This window comes from Harpia harpyja, chromosome 2 (genome assembly GCF_026419915.1).
Source record: "Harpia harpyja isolate bHarHar1 chromosome 2, bHarHar1 primary haplotype, whole genome shotgun sequence".
Classification (NCBI taxonomy): Eukaryota; Metazoa; Chordata; class Aves; order Accipitriformes; family Accipitridae; genus Harpia; species Harpia harpyja.
Window position 1 is genome coordinate 18,797,976 of NC_068941.1, and position 26,173 is coordinate 18,824,148.

The following is a 26,173-nucleotide window of genomic DNA, read 5'->3' on the forward strand; positions in this document are numbered from 1 at the left end:
TACAATTGTTTTTAAAGTTGTTCTGGTAAAGCTCAAAGCAAGAACTACATGCCATCATTGCACACTGGCTATATACACAACAAAAATCAATCTTACAGTGCTATATATAAGAATTACCTTGAAAGCCATGACTTAATTTGTTAACTCAAAGTCAAAAGGACTTGCTTTTGCCATTCCTGTGCAAAGCAGACTTTCACTGAAACATTTTAAATACTCAACCACTGAGTATTTCCCAGGAGAGGCAAGGTTAAAAAAACAGGTGCAACCAAATGTCAAAGCCAAGTAAAAGCTTTCATACAGAAAACAAATGAACTGTTGCAAATACATTTCTAGGGATAGATTTTACGTTTGCTCATAGGTTCACAGTTCTTATAATCTTAATCATCAGGGAAAAACAAATCAATTAGCAAATGTAAGTGATCATATGAGTCTAGTTTTATACAGTATAGGCCCACAGGCATATTTAGCTTAAGAATAGTTATTTTCAATATAGACTGCTCTAGTCAAAAAAGTCATTACACTATTAGTAAGACTATCCTACACATACACTTGCCTCAGGATCAATAAACGAGTTCAGAAACTAGTTAAGTAAATCCTTATCTTCACTAAAAAGAACAGAGAAAACACACATGCTTTGCTCCTTACAGGATGCAAAATACTACAAAACAATCTTTGCAACCCTCTAACAGGAAGGGTTGGTCATTTTGAGAAGTTGGTGGCAGGAAGTCAGACACATCTAAGGAGCACTCACTTCCAGTACATCTAGCTCTCTTTCATCACCTGCTTCTCTCTCTGAAATTCCAGAGCCTTTCTTCATTACAGGAGAGAGTAGAGATTTAAGTTATTCTCCCTTTGCCAAGGCTGTGTGCCCAACCCCATAAAACAGAGAACAACAATTAGAAGAGTCGTAAAGTCATACTTCCAAACAGCATTAATTCTCTTATCTGTGCCAGTTCCATCTGCACATGCTTATGTTATGCTGGTGCACATTTCACTTCCAACAGTTTCTTTTACAGTACTAGATTCCTTAGTCAAGCAGCTATTCCCTTTGCTTTTCTCTTAGGATCAGTATTCTTGTTTTGTGTTCTGTGTCAATGACAAGTACTAAACACCTGTTCTAGATTTCTTATCCAGCCATGAGTTTGCTGCCTGGATTAAGCATGCTTATTAAGCAGCTTTCCAACAAGTTCAGATCCCTGTGCCTGTCAGACTCAGTATGCTTGTTTTCAGCCATACTGCTATTATCAGTAGATCTTACAAGCACTTAAAAGACTGTCCAGTACTTGAACAAGTTCCGTAAAGAGACCACATTCCCAGGCACAGCTGTACACTTCCAAAACACCACCATTTCTCTGACCAGTTCCAGCTAGTATTAATTCACACAGGTCTTTGATGACAGAGGATATGACTACTGAAGAAAGTTTCCGCTAGATTGTGAAAAAAAGCTTTCAAGAATATCCTATGGACAAAAGCACACTGCTCGAACTGTTACAGTGAACCCAGGCCATTAAAATAAAAAAATTCTTTCTGGAACATTTACAGTTCTATTCTATACAACATTTTTTTTAAAACAAACATCAGCTTGTGAGAGTAGAAATGAATACATACCTATGCCCTTGGGAGTTATACCACTGCGATCCTGAGGATTCACTACCCAGTAATAATACTTTAGGGTATGCATGACCAAAAGAACTGTCCCAACCCGCCGGATTGCACCATATATGTTAACAGTGCCAATGAACTCAGTAGATAGGTAAGTGTACAGGATCAGCTGAACCTGCAACACCCAATCAGGAGATCAAAAATCATTACAGCAAAATTGCAGCACATCAGACAACTGCATTCTTAAATTTCACCTATTAAAATATCTTAAAGAAATAGATTTTCTCTGCACAGCTCAGTCACAAAGCTCTTAAAGCCCTTGCAAACCAATGAAAATTTTCATTTTATTTCTAAAACTATAGAGTGCTGCGGTTTTTTTATTTACATATATTCTTTCCCTTTTTCTTCTGAGAAATAACGACTTAAATAATACTTAATAATTTAATTTGGCTGTAGCAAACATAAATGTTTTACAACAACTTCTGCAGTAGCATTGTTAGTGCTGTCTCAGTTTTTGAAATGCAAAACAAAACCTTTTGGAGGGAATAAAAAACTTTGGTAAGAAGGTTTCGAGTAGAACCAACTGAAAAGTTTCCATCCAAGCTGTTCGCTCTCAGAGAACACAGATTCACCAAAACAAAAATACTCCACAGCGAATATGTCAATTTAAATGAAGCCTTCCAATCTGACACCCAGGATAATTTCTCTCAAAAATTTCTGGTTTTTTTCCAACTAAACCATCCGAAAGTCCTTCTCAATCTACAACACTGACTGGGTCAGGGACTGCAGAAGTCACTCCCAACTCTGCTTTGCAGAACACCGTGGGTTTCCAAACTCTCTGAAAACCTTGGGAGTCTATAAAACTTGACAGCTACGTGCAGAAAAGCAGAGTCTGAAAACAGTTCCTGTATGATTTCTGCTGGGGACCCAGGACCTGTAATTCCTGGAGTCCAGGCTTAGTCTCAGCACTCCCAAACTGATACATCATAAGACACCTTACTCATAAGAACAAGCAGTTTTACCTGTGCTGGGATATGAATCCATATTGCAGGATTAAGGAGAACATGATCACACAGCTGCTTCAGCAAGGGCACCCCATTGTGTAAGTTGCTCAGATATTTCGAAAAGGCAAGACAAAGTTCTAGTACAGCTCGGGTAACATGGGCTTTGGAAGACTGTAAAAGAGGATCTGCTTAAGGAAGAGCCCTGCAACAGTCTAGGAAAAATATTTATCTCAAAAAATTTCCACACTAATGTAAGACATCAAGAAAGATTTGCTTTACCTTTTCTAGGCTATATCCTATCACAAGGAAGCCCTTACAGGAGAGCATCTGTTCTTGCATAGCAATGGAGTTCTTCAACAACTCCATGATGAAAGCCAATAAAGTAGAACTGAAAAATGTAACGTTTTAGTAAAGAAAAATGTTTTAAACGGTTACAGTGGGACAGAAAGTATTTCCTAATTAACACTTCCACCATACAGCCCAGAGATACATTTAATGTGTTATATAAATGCTCAGATCAGAATTTTTAAAACAAAAAGCAAGGCTGAATTTTGAAAGCTCTAACTTCTTGCTTTTAATTAATGCATTTCTAACTTGAAATTCTGGATTCTGAGATAACCATGCAATGGCAAAATGCTTCTGAAAACACTTTCTCGCAGAAAGGCAACAGTTAAGCTTGTACTTCTCTCTGCTTTGTATTTCACTTACAAACTTCTGCAAGATCAGGAACAAATGGCATTCCACTTTCTACTGCTTTCAGATGAGCAGATATTGGAAATATTTTTCTAGATACAACTTTAGTATTGGTTCAAGGTAATTCAACTCTGTGCTGCTGCCAGAAGGAATATTCATGCCCCTCCCCTTGTCTCACAGCACTAATGCCTATGAATCAAGATCTCAGCCAGCTGAAAACCCCTCCATTGCTGGACCAGCTTGCAACTGAATCAAATCCCTCACTCATCACATAGATGCCCAAGTCTGAGCCAGCTCAAGACAGGCCCAGGAACTCACAAATGGGCTGAAGGAACATTGTGACCACCCCTTCTTAGCAACAATATGGATGTAGATCATCTTTAAACAGTCATGAAACTACAATTGCAATGAAACAGAGCAAACTACACCAGGATTCTAAAAAGCAATCCCTTTGCTATTAATACTATTCTTTAACTTAGGAGCTCCACCAGTTTCTCTGCCTGGATGTTCAGAAGTTGAGCTGAGTTGAAACAAAGCTGAAAACCAAGTAAAAGCCTGGCCATAACACTGAATCTTCCAAAAAGTCTGAAGGTAAAAAAAAAAAATAAATTCCTTGGAATAACTTCATGTAGCTGAAAAATTCATCCTTTCTGGAGTTTCTCTTGAAGCCTTCCCCAGTGGATTTTTTCCATGACAGGAATAATTTCAACAGAATTGTCTGCAATTCTGTTATACAAAAAAATTGTGAAGTAAAATGTGTACATTTTGATTCTGTGTGAACTTTCATAGAAAATTTAGTACAAATAAACACTTCACTTTGAGGTCCTGCCTGTAACAAGGCCACCTCTTTGTTGTTAGACATAATTCATTGTTGCACAAGACAATTTAAACCACTATGTAACTTAATAAAGCAAGAGGTAATTTCCTTAAAAAGAAATGAAGAACAGAACACAGTAAGTACGTGCACTCACCAAACAGTTGTGTCAATGTGGTCCGACGAATATTGCCTATAGTCTAACTGTGCAAAGAGAGGGAAAAGTACCTGCACCCCTCCAATGGAGTGCAGGGCACTTTGGATAGAATGCGTTAAGACTGCTTTCACATCCTGACAAAGAAGAATTAAGAAATATTGAAATCTCCTTCAGAAACTGTTAAAAAGTTTGTTAGAAATAGTTTGAAATTTCCTCAATATAAAAATTGTATTATTACCAAATAAAAACAAACAGCAAGAAGCATGAACTGGCTGCCATAGCCACACTAAATGCCCAGTCTGGCTGACCTACTGCTTTAGATACAGTCTACAGTGTAGATCCTCAGATGAATATACAGGAGGTAGATTGCAAACTCTAAACCAATACTTTAGTAATAGAGAAACTCTAGGAAAAGCTTCTGACAAATTAAAAAGATTAAGGCATTCAAAGCATAGGGAAGAAAAGGGTATCATATCAACAGGGCAAAGGACAGGAGACAGGTAGTATCTGTAGGGGAGTCAACATATGTCAGAAATGAGGAAGAAGGATTTTTTTGAAAAGCTAACACAGTCTTTGTAATACTGACCTTTTTTTAGGTTGTAACTTTGATAAACTTTTTTCTTAGGATTCTTGTGCATCCACATTAATTCAAGAAACAGGGGAGGTAGCAGCAGGGACAACGCAAAAAACCCAACCTATCTTGTCTAAATCCCTATAACACTTGATTTTTAGAATTTCAAACAGAAATCACTTGTATCCTCTATGAAAATGTTGAAATACCTGCAGCATGAGGGCATGTGGTGAATGAACAAAAATAGAAGGGTTATCCTTAGGGGATGACTCTAGACACAGCTGTGCATCTGTAGCCCTTGGATTGTACATAAAAGCAATAGCACTGGATAGTTTGCCATCATATAGCAACAATTTGTGATGTTCAGCAAGGAAGAGATCGCTTTCTGCCTTGAATTTGAATGTTCCCTGGATTGGGGAGCAGGGTTGAGGAAGGAAAAAAGAAAAAAAAAATTAGATTACACACATTGAGAATACGGTTCAGAACACAACTATTGCCAAAAAATGACTAAAACATTGCTTCTTCAATCTAGCAATATTTCAGAAAGAAGGGGTCTCATAAGAACATTGACTCAAAGTCAATTTTACAGAGTTAGAAACGCAGAATTTTTTTTGACCCCGGAAGAGTAACATTGCCAAAATGGTGGGTAATGTAAAAGAAACACATTAGCCAGGAAACAGAATGACAGTCAGCAATGTTCACTCAGAAGGAACTAATAATTGAGGAGCAGATAGAATAGGAACCATCTTTTTTAGCGTATGTTTGTACAGCTGCTAGGGAATAACAGTCTTCAATTAATGCCCCTCAGGCTATGACAAAACAAATAATAAATCACTGCAACAAAACTAATCCTCAGCACTAACTTCACACATTAAAAAAAACTGACTAGCACAATCAACTATAAAGCTACATTTCTAAGACAAATACATCATACTTGATCTAAAGTTTTCAGCTGCAGTGAAAAAGTGAACCTAGCCAGAGATAACAGTGGTGGTCTCCCTCTTCCAACCACCAACATGGAAATTTTAAGAAGTAAACAGGAACAGAAATTTATTTTTTATAAGAAATTAAATAATTGAATTAATGCTTACTGGTAGTTTGTGAGGGGATACATAAGCTTATAGAAGAAACATGGAAGAGTTTAATAAAAAGATCACAAAGAAAGAACATTTTTAGAACGACACAGAGGTGTCACAACATTCTTAAAACCCACCATAAAGAGTCTTATCAGAATTAAACTTCGGAAACTTTATGGTCAATTCTAAGATACCTTATATCCCAGACCAAGCTGATAAATGGCAAAGATCTGAGCAGCATTGAGAGCCTCACTAAAAAGGTAAACAGATGTCATTTGCCCACAAAACACTCGATTGGCATCTGCTGTTTCTGAAGAACCCAGGAAACATTTGTCAAATGTCTGAAAATGAAACAGAACCAAGCAACAGGGTTTAATCTATTCTACACAAACAAATTATGCAAAGAATATACATATTACCAGGGAATATTATTTTTACATAAACAAGCATTTGAGGGTCTTAGCAGAAAGAAATTTTAAGTTCTGTGATGTATAAAAGCAGAATCTACTTCTCTACCAAAAAGTTATTAATTTTATTTCAACCTTTTTTAAAACTGCATAAAATGGGGGAGGTTTATTAATAAAATGGCAAAGGATATCTATTTAATCCATGAAGATGATCAACTATAGATATTAGTATACAGGGGTTACTTACATCACTGGTGTTGACAAACCACGTTATTTCTCCATAAGATGCCAGTTCGCCATTCACATAACATCGAAGTTCACTATTCTTCCAGCGGTTATAGATGTGCACTATAGTAACCATATACCACTAAATGATAAGAAAACAATTGATACAATTCTATAGACACTTAAAGTAGCTTAAGCATTAAAGTGGGCACAGTAGAACAAATTCAACTCTGTGAATTAAATTAAGATTGAAAGATTTATTTTAAGTCAAAAAGATTAAGTCATTGGTGAGTTTTCTTGCATAGCTATGTCAAAGGATAATATGCCATTTTTTCCACAAAAAGTTGACACAGAAGCTTAAAAGGTATTTATGGCATAGAACTCAAAAAATCTTCATGGCAATGCTGAACCAAATTTACACTGAAACCACTGTGTAAATAATTTTTAAGTTGGGTTACTCTCAGCATGATGGACTACTGCAAATGTTGTCATTCCAAAGAGCAAGGATGGCTCCAGACTAAAGACTTTCAAAGGCCATGCATGTCAAATTATCACAAACAGAATCCATATTTACAGCAAGGGATTACTGATAAGAAATTCCTGAGGAGGCCTGTTCTCTCACAAAATGTTTACACCAGTTGCTCCAGAAACATTAGCAGAATACCTAGTTGAAAAAGGAAACATTTTCAACATAGCATAATACAACTTAATAGGCAAGCAAGCCTTGAACACCAATGATAAAATCAACTCATATTTTCTTACATTCAAAAAGATATATTGAATAAAGCAGCAAATGCAAGGAGACTATTTCCTGGACAACCTGAATGAACATAAAGTATAACATTCTTTCAAGAATGAATCTGTTGTCCTCCCACATGTAAGAAGACTAAACTCCTATTAATGGTCCTAGCTTGATTAAGAAAACAAAATGTGGGTTACCAATGCTTTCTTAAAATAACACTGCATTTGTACACATCAAGTAAATAATGATGTAAAGGGAAGCCTTAGCAAAACCCTTTAGGAAAAGGAGAAGAGAATGTCTGGAGGTGGGAGAAAACAGTATAAACATAGAAGGAAAAAATCTCAAGCCTTTTAACTTCCAAGCTGTGTATAGGTATTAAGAGTTCTCAGAGAACTCACACAAGTCTCACGAATTCATAAAACTTCTGCTAAACTGCATTTTCTAGGTCTTTCTTATACATTTCATAAGCAAAATTAAAAAGAAATAAGAATTCAGAACACAATTTGTTTTGCTCATTCCAGTGTAACTGTTCTGATACAGAAAGATGAGCCTAACCAATAGCTACAACACTCCTCTTAGGCTACATTTTTAGATTCATGAAATCTGTTTGAAAGATTTTATTGTTTTTACTCACCTTTTGTGGCTTGAAATCAAATTTTACACAATGCTGGAAACCTTTTCCCTTTGATTTTATGGACGTTACAATCAAGCAGCCGCCAACAAAGTGAGCAGAATAACCAAGTCCTTTGTTTGTTCGAAAACTAACAAATTAGAACAAAATCAGCACATACACAGATAGAAGCAGAAATCATTGAACAATTAATAGAAATTGAACATCAGAAATATGGTTTTACATAATACTCACCAATATAAGTAAGGCTTATCCTTATCCACATTGATATTATTTACAGGATCCATTCTTAGCCAAGTGTGGAAAGTAAACCCATTTTGGTATGGCCACTTGGCTATAGGAGGTAAGGCAATAGCCTAAAGAAAGCAAAAAGGTATTCATGTAGAAAGATCAACATCACAATAGTAAAAGTATACAGCTTAAGATATACACTACAAATGTATATTGATATACAGATACGCGCTACAAATGTGTAGTTTTCTCTATACTAAAAAAAAATCTGGCCTAAACTTCTGTGCTTTTTGTACTCCATTGCTAAAATATTTAATTAATCTAAATATTTTAAAACTGGTCTTTATATCTCAAGGAGGATTATTAATAGTAACCTACACTTCAAAAACTAAACACTTTAGTGGAAGCCTTACCGCATAAAAACTCCTCAAAATGCAAATTCAAGTTGATTTGGTTTTGTGGTAATCTGACAGAATAATCAGATTTATAAACTTATTTTCACATAGTGTTGGTATTCAGGAAAATAACTGATTATGAAAAGAAGCTGGGCACAAAAAGAGAACCGTGTACTTAACAGATTCTTTTCTCTTTTGAAACTCATGTCTAATGTAGCCTTCCAGTTAGAATATGACAGACTTATGAACTTCCTTAAAAGAAAGGTAATACAATCCCCACCAGCCAAAATCTTCATATCAAACACTGTGTTTCTGTTAGCTCAAAAGCTCTTAAGTTATAAACTGTGTGGTGGGGCTCTTTGTTTCAAACAGTTGGGTTTTATTGTGTGAGGTTTTTTGTTTGGTTGGGGTTTAACATTACTACTAACTTTCCACTGTTTTGCTGCACAGATTTGCAACACACACTTCAACTAAGACTGCCATAACCACTGATCAAAGATGTTGTCCAGGTGATCAATACCAATGAACAAAAAACATCAAAGAACTTGAGTGTCACCAGACTCCTTATTATGCTCCCACGCTCCATTCAGCTATCCTTGTCCAAACAAAATGCTATAAATCCTTCTCTATACCAGCTAACTAATCAGTCTGCATGTCTTTGAGCCCAACTTTTGGGAACTGGTAGCACTATCATTTGGTTCAACTCACAATGGATCTTGGAGTAATTATATTAAATACTTAATTGCTAAGACTTCTTAATTTAAAAATATATAAGAATATTTACATTAAGGTTACTGAGGCACCCCAATATCACATACAGTTCAAACATTCAACACAATTCTTAGAAGTTAAATACAAAAACAGTACAAAAATAGCCAAAAGAAACAAAAACACATCTACCTATTGCCAAGTTCTGTTGCACGTGATAAACATAAAACTGCAGAAGCATTTTTCTAGTAGTCTGCATTTTTCAGTCTCAGGTTTTCATTCCAAAAAAAATATGTCATCAAGTTGGTGAAATTTAATGTCAAGCCACTGAGGCAGAAAGGTAATGGGTTTATGTGAAGAAAGCCGGAAATAGTCATGTGATAAATCTTACTCAAATTTTATTCTGAATTAAGCATGAAATTTTGAACATACTATTTCATCCTACAGTTTTAGGAGCAAAAGTGTTGATATACTTAAATTCCTACAGAAGATTCTACACAGTATTTCCCACCTACCTATTTAGTTTCAAATTCTTTTTCAAGTGAACACCACAGAACTTAAAAATGAATCAGTCACCTGAACAATTATGAAAAAGTCTTTTTCGTATTTTTCAAATCATTGTTAAATTTAATCCTCTTTCAATATTATTCAACCTATACATGTCTAGGATCCACATTTTCTCAGAGAATTCTTAAAGCAATATATGTTATTCACATCATCTGATCATTAAAAGAACTAACAAACAGTACAAGTATGGCCACTTCTAGTTCAATGTTTTCTGTGGTTTCACTAGCAAAGGTTTCTAGATGTAAGGCTGTATTGGGTTTGCATGGCAAGGCTTTGGTAGCAGAGGGACTACAGGCGTGGCTTCTGTGAGAAGATGCCAGAAGCTTCCCTCATGTCTGATAGAGCTAGCTCCAAGGTGGACCCACCACTGGCCAAAGCTGTGCCAACCTGCAACAGTGGTATAGCACCTGTGTGATAACATATTTAAGAAGGGGGAAAAAACTGCTGTGCAACAGCAGATGGAAGAGAGGCATGAGAACATGTAAGAGAAACAACCCTGCAGACACCAAAGTCAGTGGATAAGGAGGGGGAGGAGGTGCTCCAGGTGCTGAAGCACAGATTCCCTTGCAGCCCATGGTAAAGACCGTGGTGAGGCAGGCTGTTCCTCTGCAGCCCATGGAGGTTAACAGTGGAGCAAATATCCACCTGCAGCCCGTGAAGGACCCCATGCTGGAGCAGGTGGATATGCCCCAAGGAGGCGGTAACCCCATGGGAAGCCCATGCTGGAGCAGGCTCCTGGCAGGACTTGTGGACCCCTGGAGAGAGGAGCCCACGCTGGAGCAGGTTTGCTGGCAGGACTTGTGACCCTGAGGGGAACCTGTGCTGGAGCAGTCTGTTCCTGAAGGACTGCACCCCATGGAAAGGCCCCATGCTGGAGCAGTTCACGAAGAACTGCAGCCCGTGGGAAGAACCCATGTTGGAAAAGTTTGTGGAGAACTATCTCCCATGGGTAGAGATAGGGGAGCTTGAGCAGGGGAAGAGTGTGAGGAGGAAGGAGCAGCAGAGACAACGTGTGATGAACTGACCACAAACCCCATTTCCTCTCCTGCTGTGCCAGTCAGGGAGAGGAGAGAGAGAAATCAGGAGTGAAGTTGAGCCCAGGAAGAAGGGAGGCGTGGGGGGAAGGTGTTTTAAGATTCAGTTTTATTTCTCATTATCCTACTCTGATTTGACTGGTAATAAATTAAATTAATTTCCCCAAGTTGAGTCTGTTTTGCTCGTGATGGTAATCAGTGAGTGATCTCCCTGTCCTTACTTGACCCCACAAGTCTTTCATTATATTTTTCTCTCCCCTGTCCAGCTGAGGAGGGGAGTGATAGAGCAGCTTGGCGGGGACCTGGTGTGCAGCCAGGGTCAACCTACCACAAAGCCACTCACACATATACTAACACAAGCACCATTCCCACAGAAACATGGGAGCAAAAGTCAGGCAGATTCTCCTTGCAAAAAGATTTAAATGAACCAGTCTGGAAAAAAAACAGAAAGAACCCAAACAAACAAACAAACAAAAAACCACAAAAAAGCCTCATTTATATCCATTCTTCATGTAACAGTATTTGTCCTTCTATGGGGATAATGCACATTTATTATAACCATGATTTATTTAGGCATAATGTAGGTGTCAGGCAAAGAAAAAAATTTGGTTAAAAGTCTACATCTACGACAGTGACAGATGAGACAGAAGACCACTCAAATGAAAATAACCAATGGCCGTAATAGAACAACAAATGAACAAACAAGAGACTTAAAATATCTACATACTGCAGCACTTTTGCCTGGAAAGTTGAAGAAGGCATCAGGTCCATACCTCTGAGGCATGTGTTTTAACACAGACAATAACTTCCCAGCATGTGGTGGCTGACAAAGAGAATTATTACACTTGTAAATAAATAAAACACACCTATAAGAAAGAAAAGACTATACACACAAAAAAGTAATTTTTACACATTTTAAAGCTTTGCATATGGTTGAATAATACTCTACTAAGGCACTTAGCACCTTCAATAAACAACATTAACAAAGAGTCATGGATACCTTCACACCTTATGCAGTAGGTGCACTGAAATACAATTAATTGGACAACTAAATTAAGGACTTAAAAGCCAGAGCCACTTTCATCCAGCACAAACTAAACTGGCCCTGAATGTTGGTTCCTCTCTCTATCTGTTCATTCCCATCAGCACTACCGTTTGCATGGATTTGCAGTGAGCTAAAGAAAATTAACTGACCCAGCTGAAAACTAATTTAGGAAAAACAAATGCAAACCAATTTTCAGTTATAGCCATTTTGGATTGTGGCTGCATGAAACCTGTGCCAGCGCAAGGGAGATGGGGAATACCTAGCAAAAGGGAGAGGGAAGATCAGCAGACACGACTATTTTCATCAGGACTACAGTCATATACCAGATTAAAGTGTCTTTGGTTACATATATCCCTTCATATAAGTCCACAGAGAAAGATTAAAGTGTCAAGCGCCGTTTGGAGCACCTAAACTGAGTGCTCAATTAGTGTGAATGCTTAACAGTTCCTCACCACCGCCCTAATTCTGCATTGATTTTGTTGTAATACTCAGCAACTATAAACTCCAAATCAAGTATGTGAGCTCACAACAGAAGTCCTGCACATACTGGTCACAGTGACAGAACAATTTTGTGCGTCTTCTTTTACCACTTCATAACTTTCCAGTAGATCTATTTTTAAACTACAATTTTACACTTCTGATCTTTTCCTGGAAGTGCCCTTTTTCCCCTCTTGTAAGCAGCCACCCTCTGAAAACTAAGCATTGCATGATCCGTTACCAGTATTTTAAATGTACCAAAATTATAGTCAGATAAACAGTGCTTCATGAATGTGAATTAAAATTGAGGAGGAAACACTGAGAACTGCTTAGATGTCTTCAGCACTATAGAATTCAACTAGGTAATTTGTGTTGTAGCCAAATACTTTGTATCTTTACAACACTGCTGACTAAGATTTATGGAGTCCTGCAACTCCTTAGCAATGCAACTGCGGCATTTTTTTCTTCCTTTCCTCTATATTTATTCTTTAATAAAGGAAATTAAATGCAAATAGAGAGACAGGAAATGAAAAAGTTAATGTTACAGAGACAACTTTAATTCATCTATGGTTAAATATAGTCTGTAGGTTCAATTATTAAGTTAAAACCTGTTATTAAGTTTAGAGTATTTTTATCTGCGCAAGTTAAGATCTCCAAATTTATTTATTTATTTCAAAGGGTCTTTTAAAATTTGCTATATTATTTGTGCATACTGGCTTTTATATTGAATACATAATTTTTTAAAACTATTTAAAGTCGACAGAGACACTGTGCTACCTTTTCTCCACACTAGGCAGAGTATTTAGAGGTAACAGGAGCTGAATTAAAATTCAAAGCATGTAAAACAATTATTAAAATAGTTCCCAATTCCAGCAAAACTATTTTGTCTTAAAGAAAACTTTATCTGGTGGCCTCTACAACATACACATTTTTACTTTAGGGAAAGAGGTTCTCAACAGTAATAGGAGACCCTTTTCTCCCTTTCTTGTTCACACAGGAACAGGAGGACATGATATAATTTTTCAGCTGGAGTTTATTTCCTTCATTTCAATTTCTGCCACAAATTCTCACTTCCCTCACTATATAAATTTTTTCAATCTTCAGGTAAAGAAGAACAATGTGAAAATAGAAGCACACTGAACTGCTTATGTAGACACTTTTATTTATTTCTCTCTTTTGTCTTACAAAAAAAATTAATCCTTTTTCCTTCAATTTCACATCACTGGAATTGCAAAAATAAAAACATGTGCATAAAAACACTTGCTTAGAGTCACCATATTATTCCCAGGTGTTCAAAAAGACCAATCCAGTCCACAGATCAAGGAGGAAATTTAATTTCATCACTATTCTACTCTCTGTATTTTAATTGCTTGCAGGTAAAAAGATTCATTGATATACTACCAGAAAGCTTCCTGTATTTCTTGGTACATTTAAAATTTGTTTATTATAAAGGTTATCAAACAGCCTTTTGACTTGAGAACATTAGGAGAAAAATAAGCAACACTACAAAAATGGTTTCAGTTTTGTGTTTTCTTTTACCCATCTCCCTTTTTCTCCTTGAAGCTTGCTGAAGAATAACTTTAGCTCTCGAACTGTCAAGTTATAGCTAGCCAGTACACCCAGCATATCCACTAAGAGATCTGAAAAGGAAAAGAACAGCAATATAATTGCTTAATAAAATGCAACGTCAAATTTCTATCACTTAATTAAATAAATGTTTCCATGAGATTTTACATAAAAGGAATACAGTTTGAGTCATACACTGGGTGAAACTGTACCTGCAATCATGTTGTCAGCTCTATCAATCCTCTTGAGCACTTGTTCAACAAGTCCCACTTCTGTGCATGCTTGTAGATTGCGTATACTTTTCTTCAAGATTGCTGTAAACATGCTCCACACCTCAGCCTGGCAGGTGATGTCACACTTGTCCAGCAAGTCGACCATGCAGGTGATGCCCTCTCCTTCTTGGATGATAAAGTTCATTTCCAAGTCAAAGTGGCCTCCAACAAGCTTTCAGACAAAAGATTAAAAAAAAATTTAAGACAACTGTATCAAAGTACCAATCCATGTTATTAATTCTGCAAGAAGAAAGCTATCAAAGACATAAGACAAAAAAAAAAACAACCATAATGAGGCCAACATCAATATATAAAGTCTTATTCTTCCTCTGTGTCAAGTTCTGTAGAGTAACTTCAACAAAGATGCTCCTAAGGTGTCATCTACTATCAGACAATTGCTGCAGAAGAGCATTTGGATACTTTAAGATACAGATGTCCTGAGCTGGCCCACACAGCTGAAAAGTGAAGAGACCAAGTGAGTGCTCCAAAACAGGTGAGAAAGCCAAGTCTGCTAAGGTACCTTAAATGGCCTGGGGTGGCCCTAAAAGCTTTCATTCCCATGTGCTTAACACTCCTCAAATAATAGGGCAATTCCAGCCAAAAGGAGCTGATGCACATCAGAAATATTGCCACTTATAAACACTTAAGAGTCATTCCTGAGATAGTGAATAAAGCTGGTTAAGTATTAACTGCCAGTTTCATTAGTAGCCACAGGTACTAAAAGGAAGCAAAGGCTTGCTATATTTGCATTAATGTGAAACAGCAGCATTGTTTGAAGCCTTTGACTATGCTTTGGCTAAGGCATTTAAATCCTGTAATATTTCAGGTCTCCTAGATGCAGGCTTTGTTTGAACATACACTGAGTAACTAACCACATATGCATGTGCCAAGGAGGTGGAGGGGGGAAGGAAATAACCTACTTCATTCTCATTTGTGTACTCAATAAAATAAAAATTGCAGTTGAAGGAAAGATGGATTGTACTAATCTAACTCCTCTACCCCAATCCTCCCCCACCACTTTTTTAAATTCTCTTGGACTTTAGAACTGTATTAAACATAATGCTTGCCACGCTTGCCAGAATACCCATTATATACCAGCATACAAAGAGGAATTCAGATAGCATTGACTCAAATGATCAAAATGGACTCATGATCAAAAGTATTTCAGCTCGCTCTCACTTCTACAACTTTGTCTAATAAAAGACATGATTTCTGTCCTACATGGTGTTCCTTTCACAGGCTTTGACCATTAACAGCTTCAGTACTGTCACTTGCCAAAGCCATACCATGTCAAAACTGCCCCAAAATACATATACTAACTTGCTTCCATATTAGCTCCGACAGCTTCTCTCGGCTAGTCAGGATCTTAAGATAAACTTACCCAACGGAACAGAATATACACTCTTCATTAACTACTGAAATTACCATACATTCTCCTCAAGTGTCTAAATCTTGTCACTTTGAAGAAGCAATCTTTGGTCTTCTGGCCATAAATCAGTAATGCCAAACACCACAAGAAGCAGAGAAAGTTACTGCTTTTATGACAGAATAGACAATGTCTCATGGCAACAATTTCTTAACAGCAATTTACACTTTTCCATTTTCTCCCCTCTTGGTCATGAAAAATAATTATGCAATTTACTATCAGTTGCTTCCTTAATATCTAGGGAAACTGCAGGAACTGAATGGGGAGACTTGAATTATATTCCCAGCTTCTCTATATCAACTCACACTGTCAACTCAAACAAATCTATCAAGTCATTACCATTGTCCAAGCCTCAGTTTTCCCCTTCCATAAGATGGAGCAGAGACCTACCTCAAGAAAGCTCTGTAAAGTAGAATTCAAGGCAGAATGCTGAGCAGAATGGATTAACACAGAATTATCACAAAATAAATGCAAAAAAAAAAGTACACCCCCCTTAAAAAAAAACCCCGAACAAAACATTTGAAAACGTAAAATACTTAACCAATTTTACACTTTATTTTACACTAAATTTATCACCCTCTACAAAACTGAGGTATTCCTCAAGAAGCCACACTCTTTCTCACCATCAAGGTAAGAAACAAAGAAAATACTGCATTCCATGTACAGACAGAATAGCTGAAGGTTAAATTCTAGCCACAAAACACCTGCTAATTCTTAACAAGAAATTCAACTCTTTATGCATTTGGTTTTAACTATTAGCCAACCATGAATTATCACACCAAAACCATATACGGCAACTAGAGGTGACCTTACCTTCACCCTATAGTCTACACCACCAATCTTTCATTTTTGGCTAGATACACTATTATCAGTAACCACCCATCCAGGAAGCTGTCAAATTAGGTTTCCAATCTAATCTGCAAACATAAGCATTTCAGCAACTACATTCTTGAAATAATATGCTATGGTAGAAATAATTACCATTTTAACATTTCCTTTAAGGCAAGTGAGGACAAAAAAATTGACAGAGAAAGCAATATACCAAAGGCAGAGTGCAGTTGATGTACTATATGTATGCATACCCATTAGATACACATAAGCACACACACCCCCCACAGTATGTCATATTAACCCTTTCTAATGGTGATTTGAAACTGATCAACCTTCAAAACACAAATTTGTTTCCAATGACAGGGATCATAATCCAGGTCCATGCATTGGCTAGTTATTATCTGAGCTGCAGTAATGGCTGTGCACAGCAAAATGTAATCTTCCCAAATGTCACAGTAAGTTATGAATATCTGAGCAGCTTAATGCACCTTACTAGCCATGAAGTGTGAGAATGTAATCTTATTACCTTTTTTATGGTTGTATTTTTTTGAATAATGTAGCCTTTGAACTGATGTATAGTCTTTCCTTGCACTTTAGCATGATTTGGTCTCCTATGTCGCACAGTACATTTTTCAAAATTCTCCAGTTCAACGTATTTTAAGTCCTATGCTGAGCTGCATAAACAATCTTTATAGCAACCTACAGGGTGGCATAACGTTTTCTTTCTTCAGCGTGTAGAATTAAGTATAAGCTTACAGGAATGGTTTTAAAGGGCAGTATTGAAAGTATTCAAATACATCCTCACAAATTTTACATTTTGCCAGGTATATTTACCTTCGAAAAATATATAAACTAAACCAATAGCTCAAGCTTTTTGGTAAAATGTTTCTACATTTAGCTGATTAAGAACATGAAGAATACTTTACAGCAATTTTTAACTACACACTCAGAGAGTAGGGTTGGGGTTTTTTTCCCCTTAGAGCACCTAACTAACGAGAAGTCAACAAAATAGCACTAATTTTAAGTATAAAATAGCATTGCGTCACTTCCAAATAGAAACAAAAAGCCAACTTAATCACACAAAACCTCTCTTTGCAATGAACCTTTCATCTAACATAAAATGGGAGAAGTGATCCAAGATATAAAAGAGATGGTGCACTCTTTGGGTGAGCAACTACCAAACTACAGCATGCAGAAAATAGCTCAGATTAAACACAGTAAAGCTCCACTTTCCTGAAAGATCATGATCTAGATTACGAATCTAATTTAAAGTCACTTCTCCCAGTGGCAGATATAAAATATTTCAAAAGCTTGTAAGAAAACGTGAGGAAAAGTATTTCAATGAACTATAACAGAAAAAAAGAAATCCATTTCAAGACCACAATCAGTGTTTCTCCTGGAAAAGCCAAATTGGCTATACTTGGGAGAACTATAGGGCTGGATCTCCACAGTTTTACCTCAAACCTCAAAAAAAGACTTCACTTCTACAGACCACCTTCATCCTTCTGGTTACTAGATAACCTACACATCAAGACAAACGTACTTGTTTTGTTCCCTAAAGCCAGGATGAAAGAACTATTAACCAAGCAAATCGTGACCTCCCTTTTCCTCAAGATGTTGATTTTGTAATCTCAGAATTGTTTCTTTAGTATATCCAAAACAACAACTATGGACAATGCAGTCAAATAGGCCAGTTCTATCTCAGTGAAAGTTTTAAAAGTTTATGCTTAATAAGAACCCGCAAAGCTGTTAACTGCCCAAAATCTTCTATTCATAAGAGTAAGGTACTTATACAAGATAAACATCAAGAAAAATGTGCCGAAGCTAAACCAGTTGCCATTTCAACAATTAAAGGTTTGATATACACCCTACCTTTTACCTCTATTCACAAATAGCTATGTTACCCAAAATGGTCCTGTTCTTAATGCAAGGGTAAAACCAAGGGTAAAACAAACAAAACACACCCATATTTTTCACGCCTTGATGATGAAATCTGAATGCAGCTTCTGGAGAACACAAACACAAAAAAGATGGATTCATCTTAGCCATTATGCTTCTGAGTAACAATAAATATAATATTCTCTGCTTACATTTATCTTCCACCAAAGTAATAACCCACATCCTGGACTCCATGCCCTTTCACATATTCAGAAACTCAAAACAAATGTATTGATAATCAAAAATACATGCCAAAGATTTGGGAAGTATAAGAACTAAAACCTCTTTAGGGCAAGGATCTCATAGGATCATGAGTGACCCCAAGCCAGTCAAATCCCCTGAGGGTACACAATAAACAGCAAAAGTCAACACCATGGTACACATCCTGGGTGAGATAAAAAGATGGTTCTCATCGGGAAAGGCCTCTACAAACCAGAAGAGGAAAATGGTGGGGAAAAAGAGTAACTCATACATACTAATTTACAGCAATCCATTCCCTGCTCTTCACCCCCCACTTTTCCATGCAGTCTTTTCTATCACTAACACAACACTTGAAGGTGAGAACATATTAAAATACAAGCCCGAAGAGGAGATTTGGTAGGAAAACCTGTTGATGGTTTGGATAAGTATATCAAATAGCGACGTTAGCATGAATGTCAAGTCAGTGAAATCACGACAAACAGGGCTCAGGCCCAGAGAGATTATAGGAAGGCAAGAAAGGAACAGAAAAAGCCTGGAAGTCAACCTTTTTTTTCGTCAATATATTGCCACTATATCAACCCTAATGAGGCCAGAAAAACTAGACAAAGCACAAAGAACTGTGGGAAGACCCACTCATGAAAGGCAAGGTCATAACCTTCCAGCAAGGCGCAACTAAGAAAAGGCAACGGGTGATAGTAGTAGGCGACTCTCTTCTGAAGGTTACAGAGGCATCCATTTGCTGACCTGACACACTCTCTAGAGAGGTGTGCTGCTTACGAGGGGCTTGTATCAGGCATGCCACCAAGAGACTACCAAGCCTTGTACAGTGCACTATTATCCGCTGCTGTTGTTTCACATGGGCACCAGTGATACAGCCAGGAGCAGCCTGAGGAGCATCAAGAAGGATTAAAGAGCCCTGGAAGTGGCAGTAAGGGACTCTGGAGCACAGGTAGTTTTTTCATCACTCTTCCCGGTTAAAGGGAAGGGGGCTGAAAGGGCCAGTTGAATTTTGTGAATCCACAAATGGTTACAGGACTGGTGCCACAGCCAGGGGTGTGACTACTTAGACCATGGGACTCACTTTGAGAAACCCGGTCTACTGGGGACTTATGGGGTCCATCTGTCAAAGAAGGGGAAGAGCATCTTTAGTAATAGGCTTGCCAAGCTGGTGAGGAGAGCTTTAAACCAAAGTTGCTGGGGGAGGGGAACCTCAATCCATGCCACTCCTACCAGTTTGATGCCAGTGCCAGCAACAGATGCCCAAAGTCTGGAGAAGGATCACAGGTCAGCCTAATTGGCAGCCCAACTTAAATGCCTCTATGCAAACACATGTAGCACGGGGAATAAACAACAGGAGTTACAGATGTGTGCACACCTGCAGGGCTATGATCTTACTGGCATCATGGAGACATGGTGGGCTGGCTCCTATGACTGGAGTGTTGGAATGGAAGGATACAGGCTCTTTAGGAAGAACAGGCAGGGGAGACAAGGAGGGGGTGTCACCCTTTGTCAATGACCAGCTGCAGTGCATGGAACTCCACCTGCAGATGGATGAGGAGCTGACTGAGAGCTTATGGGTCAGAATTAAAGGGAGGGCAAGGACAGGCGACATTATAGTGGGAGTCTGCTACAGGCCACCCAACCAGGAAGACCGAACGGATGAGGCCCTCTATAGACAGATAGGAGCAGCCTCACTTTCACAAACCCTGGTCCTCATGGGGGACTTCAACCACTCCGATATCTGTCAAAGTGACAACAAAGCAGGGCATAAGCAATCCAGGAAGTTCCTGGAATGCGTTGATGATAACTTCTTTCTCCAAGTGATAGAGGAGCCAATGAGGAGAGGTGCTATGCTGGACCTTGTTCTCACCAACAAGGAGGGGCTGGTGGGGAATGTGAAGCTCAAGGGCAGGTTTGGCTGCAGTGACCATGCAATGGTGGAGTTCAAGATCCTTAGGGCAGCGAGGAGGGCGCCCAGCAGGCTCAGCACCCTGGACTTCAGGAGAACAGACATTGGCCTCTTCAGGGAAATGCTTGGTACAGCACCATTGGATAAAGCCCTGGAGGGAAGAGGGACCCAAAAAAAGCTGGTTATTATTCAAGGATCATGTCCTCCAAGCTCAGGAGCGATGCATCCCAACAAAGAGGAAGTCAGACAAAACTGCCAGGAGGCCTGCATGGATGACTAAGAAGCTCCTGGACAAACTCAAACACAAAAAGGAGGCCTACAGAGGGTGGAAGCAAGGACAGGTAGCTTGGGAGGAATACAGAGAAGTTGTCTGAGCAACCAGGGATCAGGTTAGAAAAGCTAAAGCCCTGATAGAATTAAATCTGGCCAGGGACATCAAAGGCAAAAAGAAAAGCTTCTATAGGTGTGTCAGTGACAAAAGGAAGACTGGGGAAAATGTGGGCCCTCTCCAGAAGGAAGCAGGAGACCTGGTTACTTGGGATATGGAGGTAACCAGGCTGAGGTACTCAATGACATTTTTGCCTCAATCTTCACCGGCAAGTGCTCCAGCCACACCACACTGCCCAAATTGCAGAAGGCAAAGGCAGGGACTGGGAGAACAAAGAACAGCCCACTGTACGAGAAGATCAAGTTCGAGACCATCTAAGGAACCTGAAGGTGCACAAGTCCATGGGACCTGAAGAGATGCATCCATGGGTCCTGAGGGAACTGGCAGATGAAGTTGGTAAGCCATTATCCATCATACTTGAGAAGTCGTGGCAGTCCGGGGAAGTTCCCACTGACCGGAAAAGGGGAAACATAACGCCCATTTTTAAGAAGGGAATAAAGGAAGACACAGGGAACTACAGGCCGGTCAGTCTCACCTCTGTGCCCGGCAAGATCATGGAGCAGATCCTCCTGGAACTATGCTAAGGCACATGGAAAATAAGGAGGTGAGTGGTGACAGCCAACATGGCTTCACTAAGCGCAAATTGTTCCTGGCAAATTTGGTGGCCGCCTACGGTGGGGTTACAGCGTTGGTGGATAAGGGAAGAGTGACTGACGCCATCTACCTGGACTTGTGCAAAGCATTTGATACTGTCCCACCTAACATCCTTGTCTCTAAAATGGAGAGACATGGATTTGATGGGTGGACCACTTGGTGGATAAGGAATTGGCTGGATGGTCGCAGTCAAAGAGTTGCGGTCCACGGCTCGATGTCTGGGTGGAGACCAGTGATGAGTGGCGTTCCTCAGGGGTTGGTATTGGGACCAGCACTGTTTAACATCTTTGTCGGTGACATGGACAGTGGGATTGAGTGCACCCTCAGCAAGTTTGCAGATGACAGTAAGCTGAGTGGTGTGGTTACTACCCTAGAGGGAAGGGATGCCATCCAGAGGGACCTTGGCAGGCTAGAGAGGTGAGCCCATGAGAACCTCGTGAAGTTCAGCAAGGCCAAGTGCAAGGTCCTGCACATGGGCTGGGGCAATCCCAAACATGGATACAGGCTGGGTGGAGAATGGATTGAGAGCAGCCCTGAGGAGAAGGACTTGGGGGTGTTGGTTGACGAGAAGCTCGACACGACCTGGTACTGTGCGTTTGCAGCACAGAAAGCCAGTTGCATCCTGGGCTGCATCAAAAGAATCATGACCAGCAGGTCAAGGGAGGTGATTCTGCCCCTCTACTCTGCTGTGGTGAGACCCCACCTGGAATACTGCATCCAGCTCTGGGGCTGCCAGCATAAGAAAGACATGGACCTGCTCGAGTGGGCCCAGAGGAGGGCCACGAAGATGACCAGAGGCCTGGAGCACCTCTCCTACAAAGACAGGCTGAGAGAGTTGGGGTCGTTTAGCCTGGAGAAGAGAAGGCTCCAGGGAGACCTTTTATAGCAGCCTTCCAGTACCTAAAGGGGGCCTACAGAAAAGATGGGGAGGGACTCTTTATCAGGGAGTGTAGCGATAGGACAAGGGGTAATGGTTTTAAACTGAAAGAGGGTAGATTTAGAGTAGATATAAGGACGAAATTCTTTGCTGTGAGGGTAGTGAGGCACTGGAACAGGTTGCCCAGAGAGGTTGTGGATGCCCCATCCCTGGAAGTGTTCAGGGCCAAGATGGATGGGGCTTTGAGCAACCTGGTCTAGTGGAAGGTGTCCCTGCCCATGGCAAGGGGGTTGGAACTAGATGATCTTTAAGGTCCCTTCCAACCCAAACCATTCTATGGTTCTATGATAAAGTCATTTGCTACCTTAGCTCAAAGTTTAAACCAATGTGAGACCATGAACATGGAAGTGACCAGTGACTCTTTCACAGAAGGAAAGATTCTACTCCAGCCTTTTCCATAAGCATCATCTTTAATCTTGCTCCAACGTTAGATTTGCTTTCTTCCATGTTCAGAAAAAAAGAAAACTAAAAATAAAACCAACCCAAAAAAACCCAAAAACAATCAGACAAAGAGCAAATAGGTATTTCTTGAGCAGAAAACCACAAGCTTTTCCTGCTGATATCTCAGGCTGAAGTCACCAGTTTCCCCCCTCATCTAACACTACCCAACAGTTACACTACAAAAAAAAAGAATACTAAAAGTACTCATCAACTCTGCTTTCTAAGCAAAAAAGGGGGGGAGGGGGACGGGACGGGACATTTTCTTTCTAATTAGCTGCTTTCTTTCCTGTTGCCAAGTTCCTAACAAAGCCTATCACCTTCATTTACCTAGCAAATAAGAAAGGCCCATTTTAAAGCAGGCATATCAGTAGTGGCATTGCACAACAACATTGCACCCACTTTAACCTTGATGTTTTCATGATTCTGTTCAATACTGTTATAAACTATGATCAAAGCTGGATCATTCAGGAAAAATTATTCCCATTGCTTCCCTTCATAGTGATGTAACATGAATGTTCTGTATTAAAACAAAATTTCTTCAAGACTGTCTCTCGTTTGGAAAACTGCCTAAAAGTAAATTTTAACAAAGTGTTAAGAGTCTACTACTGCCACCTAATGTTGTATTTGAAACTGTTAGCCCAGCATTACACATTTTTAATACACTGTCTCAGCACGGTATAATTATCTTCCTCCCCAAGACAGCTTTATATCAGCAGCAAATACCTCATGCTCTGTCACAACAACGAAGAAAGCTGTATCTCCAGGAAATAAGACTGGATAAGATTCCAAATTAGCAGAAAAGTTTACATTTAATATTGTTTCCTATAAAACCAGTTTCTTCAACTTCACAATTGCTAACTACAGAAAGTACACAATTTACCCAATTTACACAGGAAAGAGTAGCAAATATCTCCTGTCTAGTTAATGAGACACAAAACAGTTCATTAAAACTTTTCTTTGAACAGGCAGTGAGCTATGTCTATATATACATTAAAATAACACTCTCAGCCAAAACAGCAAATGTAAAAAAGCAAAATTCTTGTCCAGGTAGGTACAATATGTCTGAAGCATCCTTATGGTGGTGACATTTACCTACGGGTTTGTCGTTCCCAATAGAAGGGGGGAGGGGACCAGTTTTAAAATATAATTATGCTGTAATCAAAGATGCTGTATTTACCCTAGTTAATAATCTAGTATTTTTGCTCTGCTCACAAGCATTTTTACATCAAATTAGTTCACTAACACAATTAGTTTAGTTTGTAGTGTGCAGTTGAAGTCCCAGTGCAAGCAGAACAATGCAAGGAAGAATTAGCTCTACACAATGTTTTTAAACACAGGGGCAGAAGGAGCAGCACTATGAATTTCACATTTTATACATTTTAGTTTTTAATCTATTTTAGAAAAGTTTTTTCAATTTTTTTTTTAAAGTATGTACCAAAAAATGAAATTCAATCTCTATCTTATAAAGAGAACAATCCCAGTTTTAAGCAAAATTATTAGCAAAGTTAAATTTTATCCTACAAAACCAAACAAAAAGACCAAAAAATCCTACATTTATTTTATCGGTTTTGTATCCATTCAAAAAACTATGTCAGTACAAACAGTTCAAATTAAAAACAAATACTACGCTCAAACTCAAAACAGTTACAGCACTCCATACCATCATGCACAGTGCTTCTGTCTTCCCTTGTGGAAATTCAACAACAGATTCCAAAAATGAAAGACATAGACAAGTGCAATATTAGGAATTTTACTCTCCTCCCAATTTTTACTGACCCATCAAGAGGTGGGACAGCTGATATAAAAAGGATTGCCAAGAACATGACACAAAACACGAGTACTAGGGGCCCAGGGAACCACAGTCTGACACAGACCGAACAGTGGATATAGCCAGCAAACCTGCGGGCCATTTGATAAGTTCGGAGAAGAAAACAGGAGACAGTGTTAAAATTATTCTCTGCCGGCTTTTGTCCAAAGCACAACACTGAGCACAGAGGCCCTTTGCTCCTGAGAAGGCCATGCAACTATAAGCTTTATTTCAAATCCCTGAGGAAACAAAGGACTACCAAGCTGATTTTTTGCAAAACAAACAATTTCAAGACAAAATTTCAACACACTCCAAATAGCAGCTAAAGGCATATTTACAAACCCGGCAGTTTTCTGAATTTGGCTTATATTATAGCTCTCAATAGACATCAACATAGATATAGACTATATCTAAATCCAGCTGAAATCCTATCTTTCCAGTACCCGTATTAATAGCATTAAACCTTAACCTGTGATACCACTTAAGACATACAAGAAAGATACAACTCCAAGAGATGGTTTAATAATATGCAAATTTGTAGCTCCATACAGAAAATGAAATATCCTAAATCTTTACCTCACATCAGATTCATATGTGCATTGAAAGCAAATAAATCATTTAAACCATGATACAGAGAACCTTTTTAAATTTGCATTTATCTACAGTAAATACTGCCATGTTCAATGGCTTGCTAGTGCAATCTTAGCAAACTAATGATTTATGTTTTTGACATTTTAAAAATCAGAAATCTGTCATTTTATGACATCCAGTAGAAAGTCAGCTCAAGTTACATTTTTGAACTCAAATACATGAAACACACATAGCAAAGCACTGTACCATACTGTCCATTTCATCATCCCAGCACTTTCCTCCCTAGCTACACTTCTAAAAGTTATCTAACATTTTTATTTGAATTTGCAAGAATATTTTTTTTCAGGATCCAGACACATGTAACTTCATCAAGGACAAAACTTTTTGTCAAGTCTGGAAACAATCACTCATCAGCAAACAAAAACAATCTGCTATACGCTGAGAGAAACAGACTAACCATACCTCAGTCACCAAGCTGCACAGGTCTGCATCCTGTCCTATCTTAATCCTTCCTCTCAAGGAAGGAGCCCAGAAGATAACATTTCTAACATCATATGAATCAACAAGAAGTCCAGAATAGGGAACAAACCATACAGTCAGGAAGACTTTACAGAGAATGCCCTGCTTGCGCCTACCTCCCTCAGTCAGGTCATTCATGTTGTATGCCGCAGGCAGAAGAAAATTCATTCTGCCCATAGGCCAAATCACAGGAAAAAAAAAAAAACAACAATACAACAGTGAAACCATGCCTGAGCAAATATAACTGTAAGTTTACATATACTTAAAAATAAGGGCCTACACAGAAGTTAGACAGGTAGGTTAAAATGAGCAAA

At 38.7% G+C, this 26,173-nt stretch overlaps 1 protein-coding gene across 4 annotated transcripts in view; it reads right to left on the reverse strand.

The window, feature by feature from the left end:
- The window catches only part of LRBA (LPS responsive beige-like anchor protein), a 435,866-nt gene that overhangs the window by 371,447 nt on the left and 38,246 nt on the right, over window positions 1-26,173 (reverse strand). For all 4 annotated transcript variants that reach the window (XM_052772257.1, XM_052772239.1, XM_052772249.1 and 1 more), the window contains exons 3-14: window positions 14,158-14,389; window positions 13,919-14,019; window positions 11,585-11,680; window positions 8,157-8,278; window positions 7,926-8,052; window positions 6,572-6,691; window positions 6,112-6,258; window positions 5,051-5,248; window positions 4,271-4,404; window positions 2,886-2,994; window positions 2,625-2,777; window positions 1,609-1,777 (exon numbers count right to left, since the gene is read on the reverse strand). In XM_052772257.1, the coding sequence (XP_052628217.1) occupies window positions 1,609-1,777; window positions 2,625-2,777; window positions 2,886-2,994; window positions 4,271-4,404; window positions 5,051-5,248; window positions 6,112-6,258; window positions 6,572-6,691; window positions 7,926-8,052; window positions 8,157-8,278; window positions 11,585-11,680; window positions 13,919-14,019; window positions 14,158-14,389 (1,708 nt within the window). The remainder of the gene's footprint in view (window positions 1-1,608; window positions 1,778-2,624; window positions 2,778-2,885; window positions 2,995-4,270; window positions 4,405-5,050; window positions 5,249-6,111; window positions 6,259-6,571; window positions 6,692-7,925; window positions 8,053-8,156; window positions 8,279-11,584; window positions 11,681-13,918; window positions 14,020-14,157; window positions 14,390-26,173) is intronic.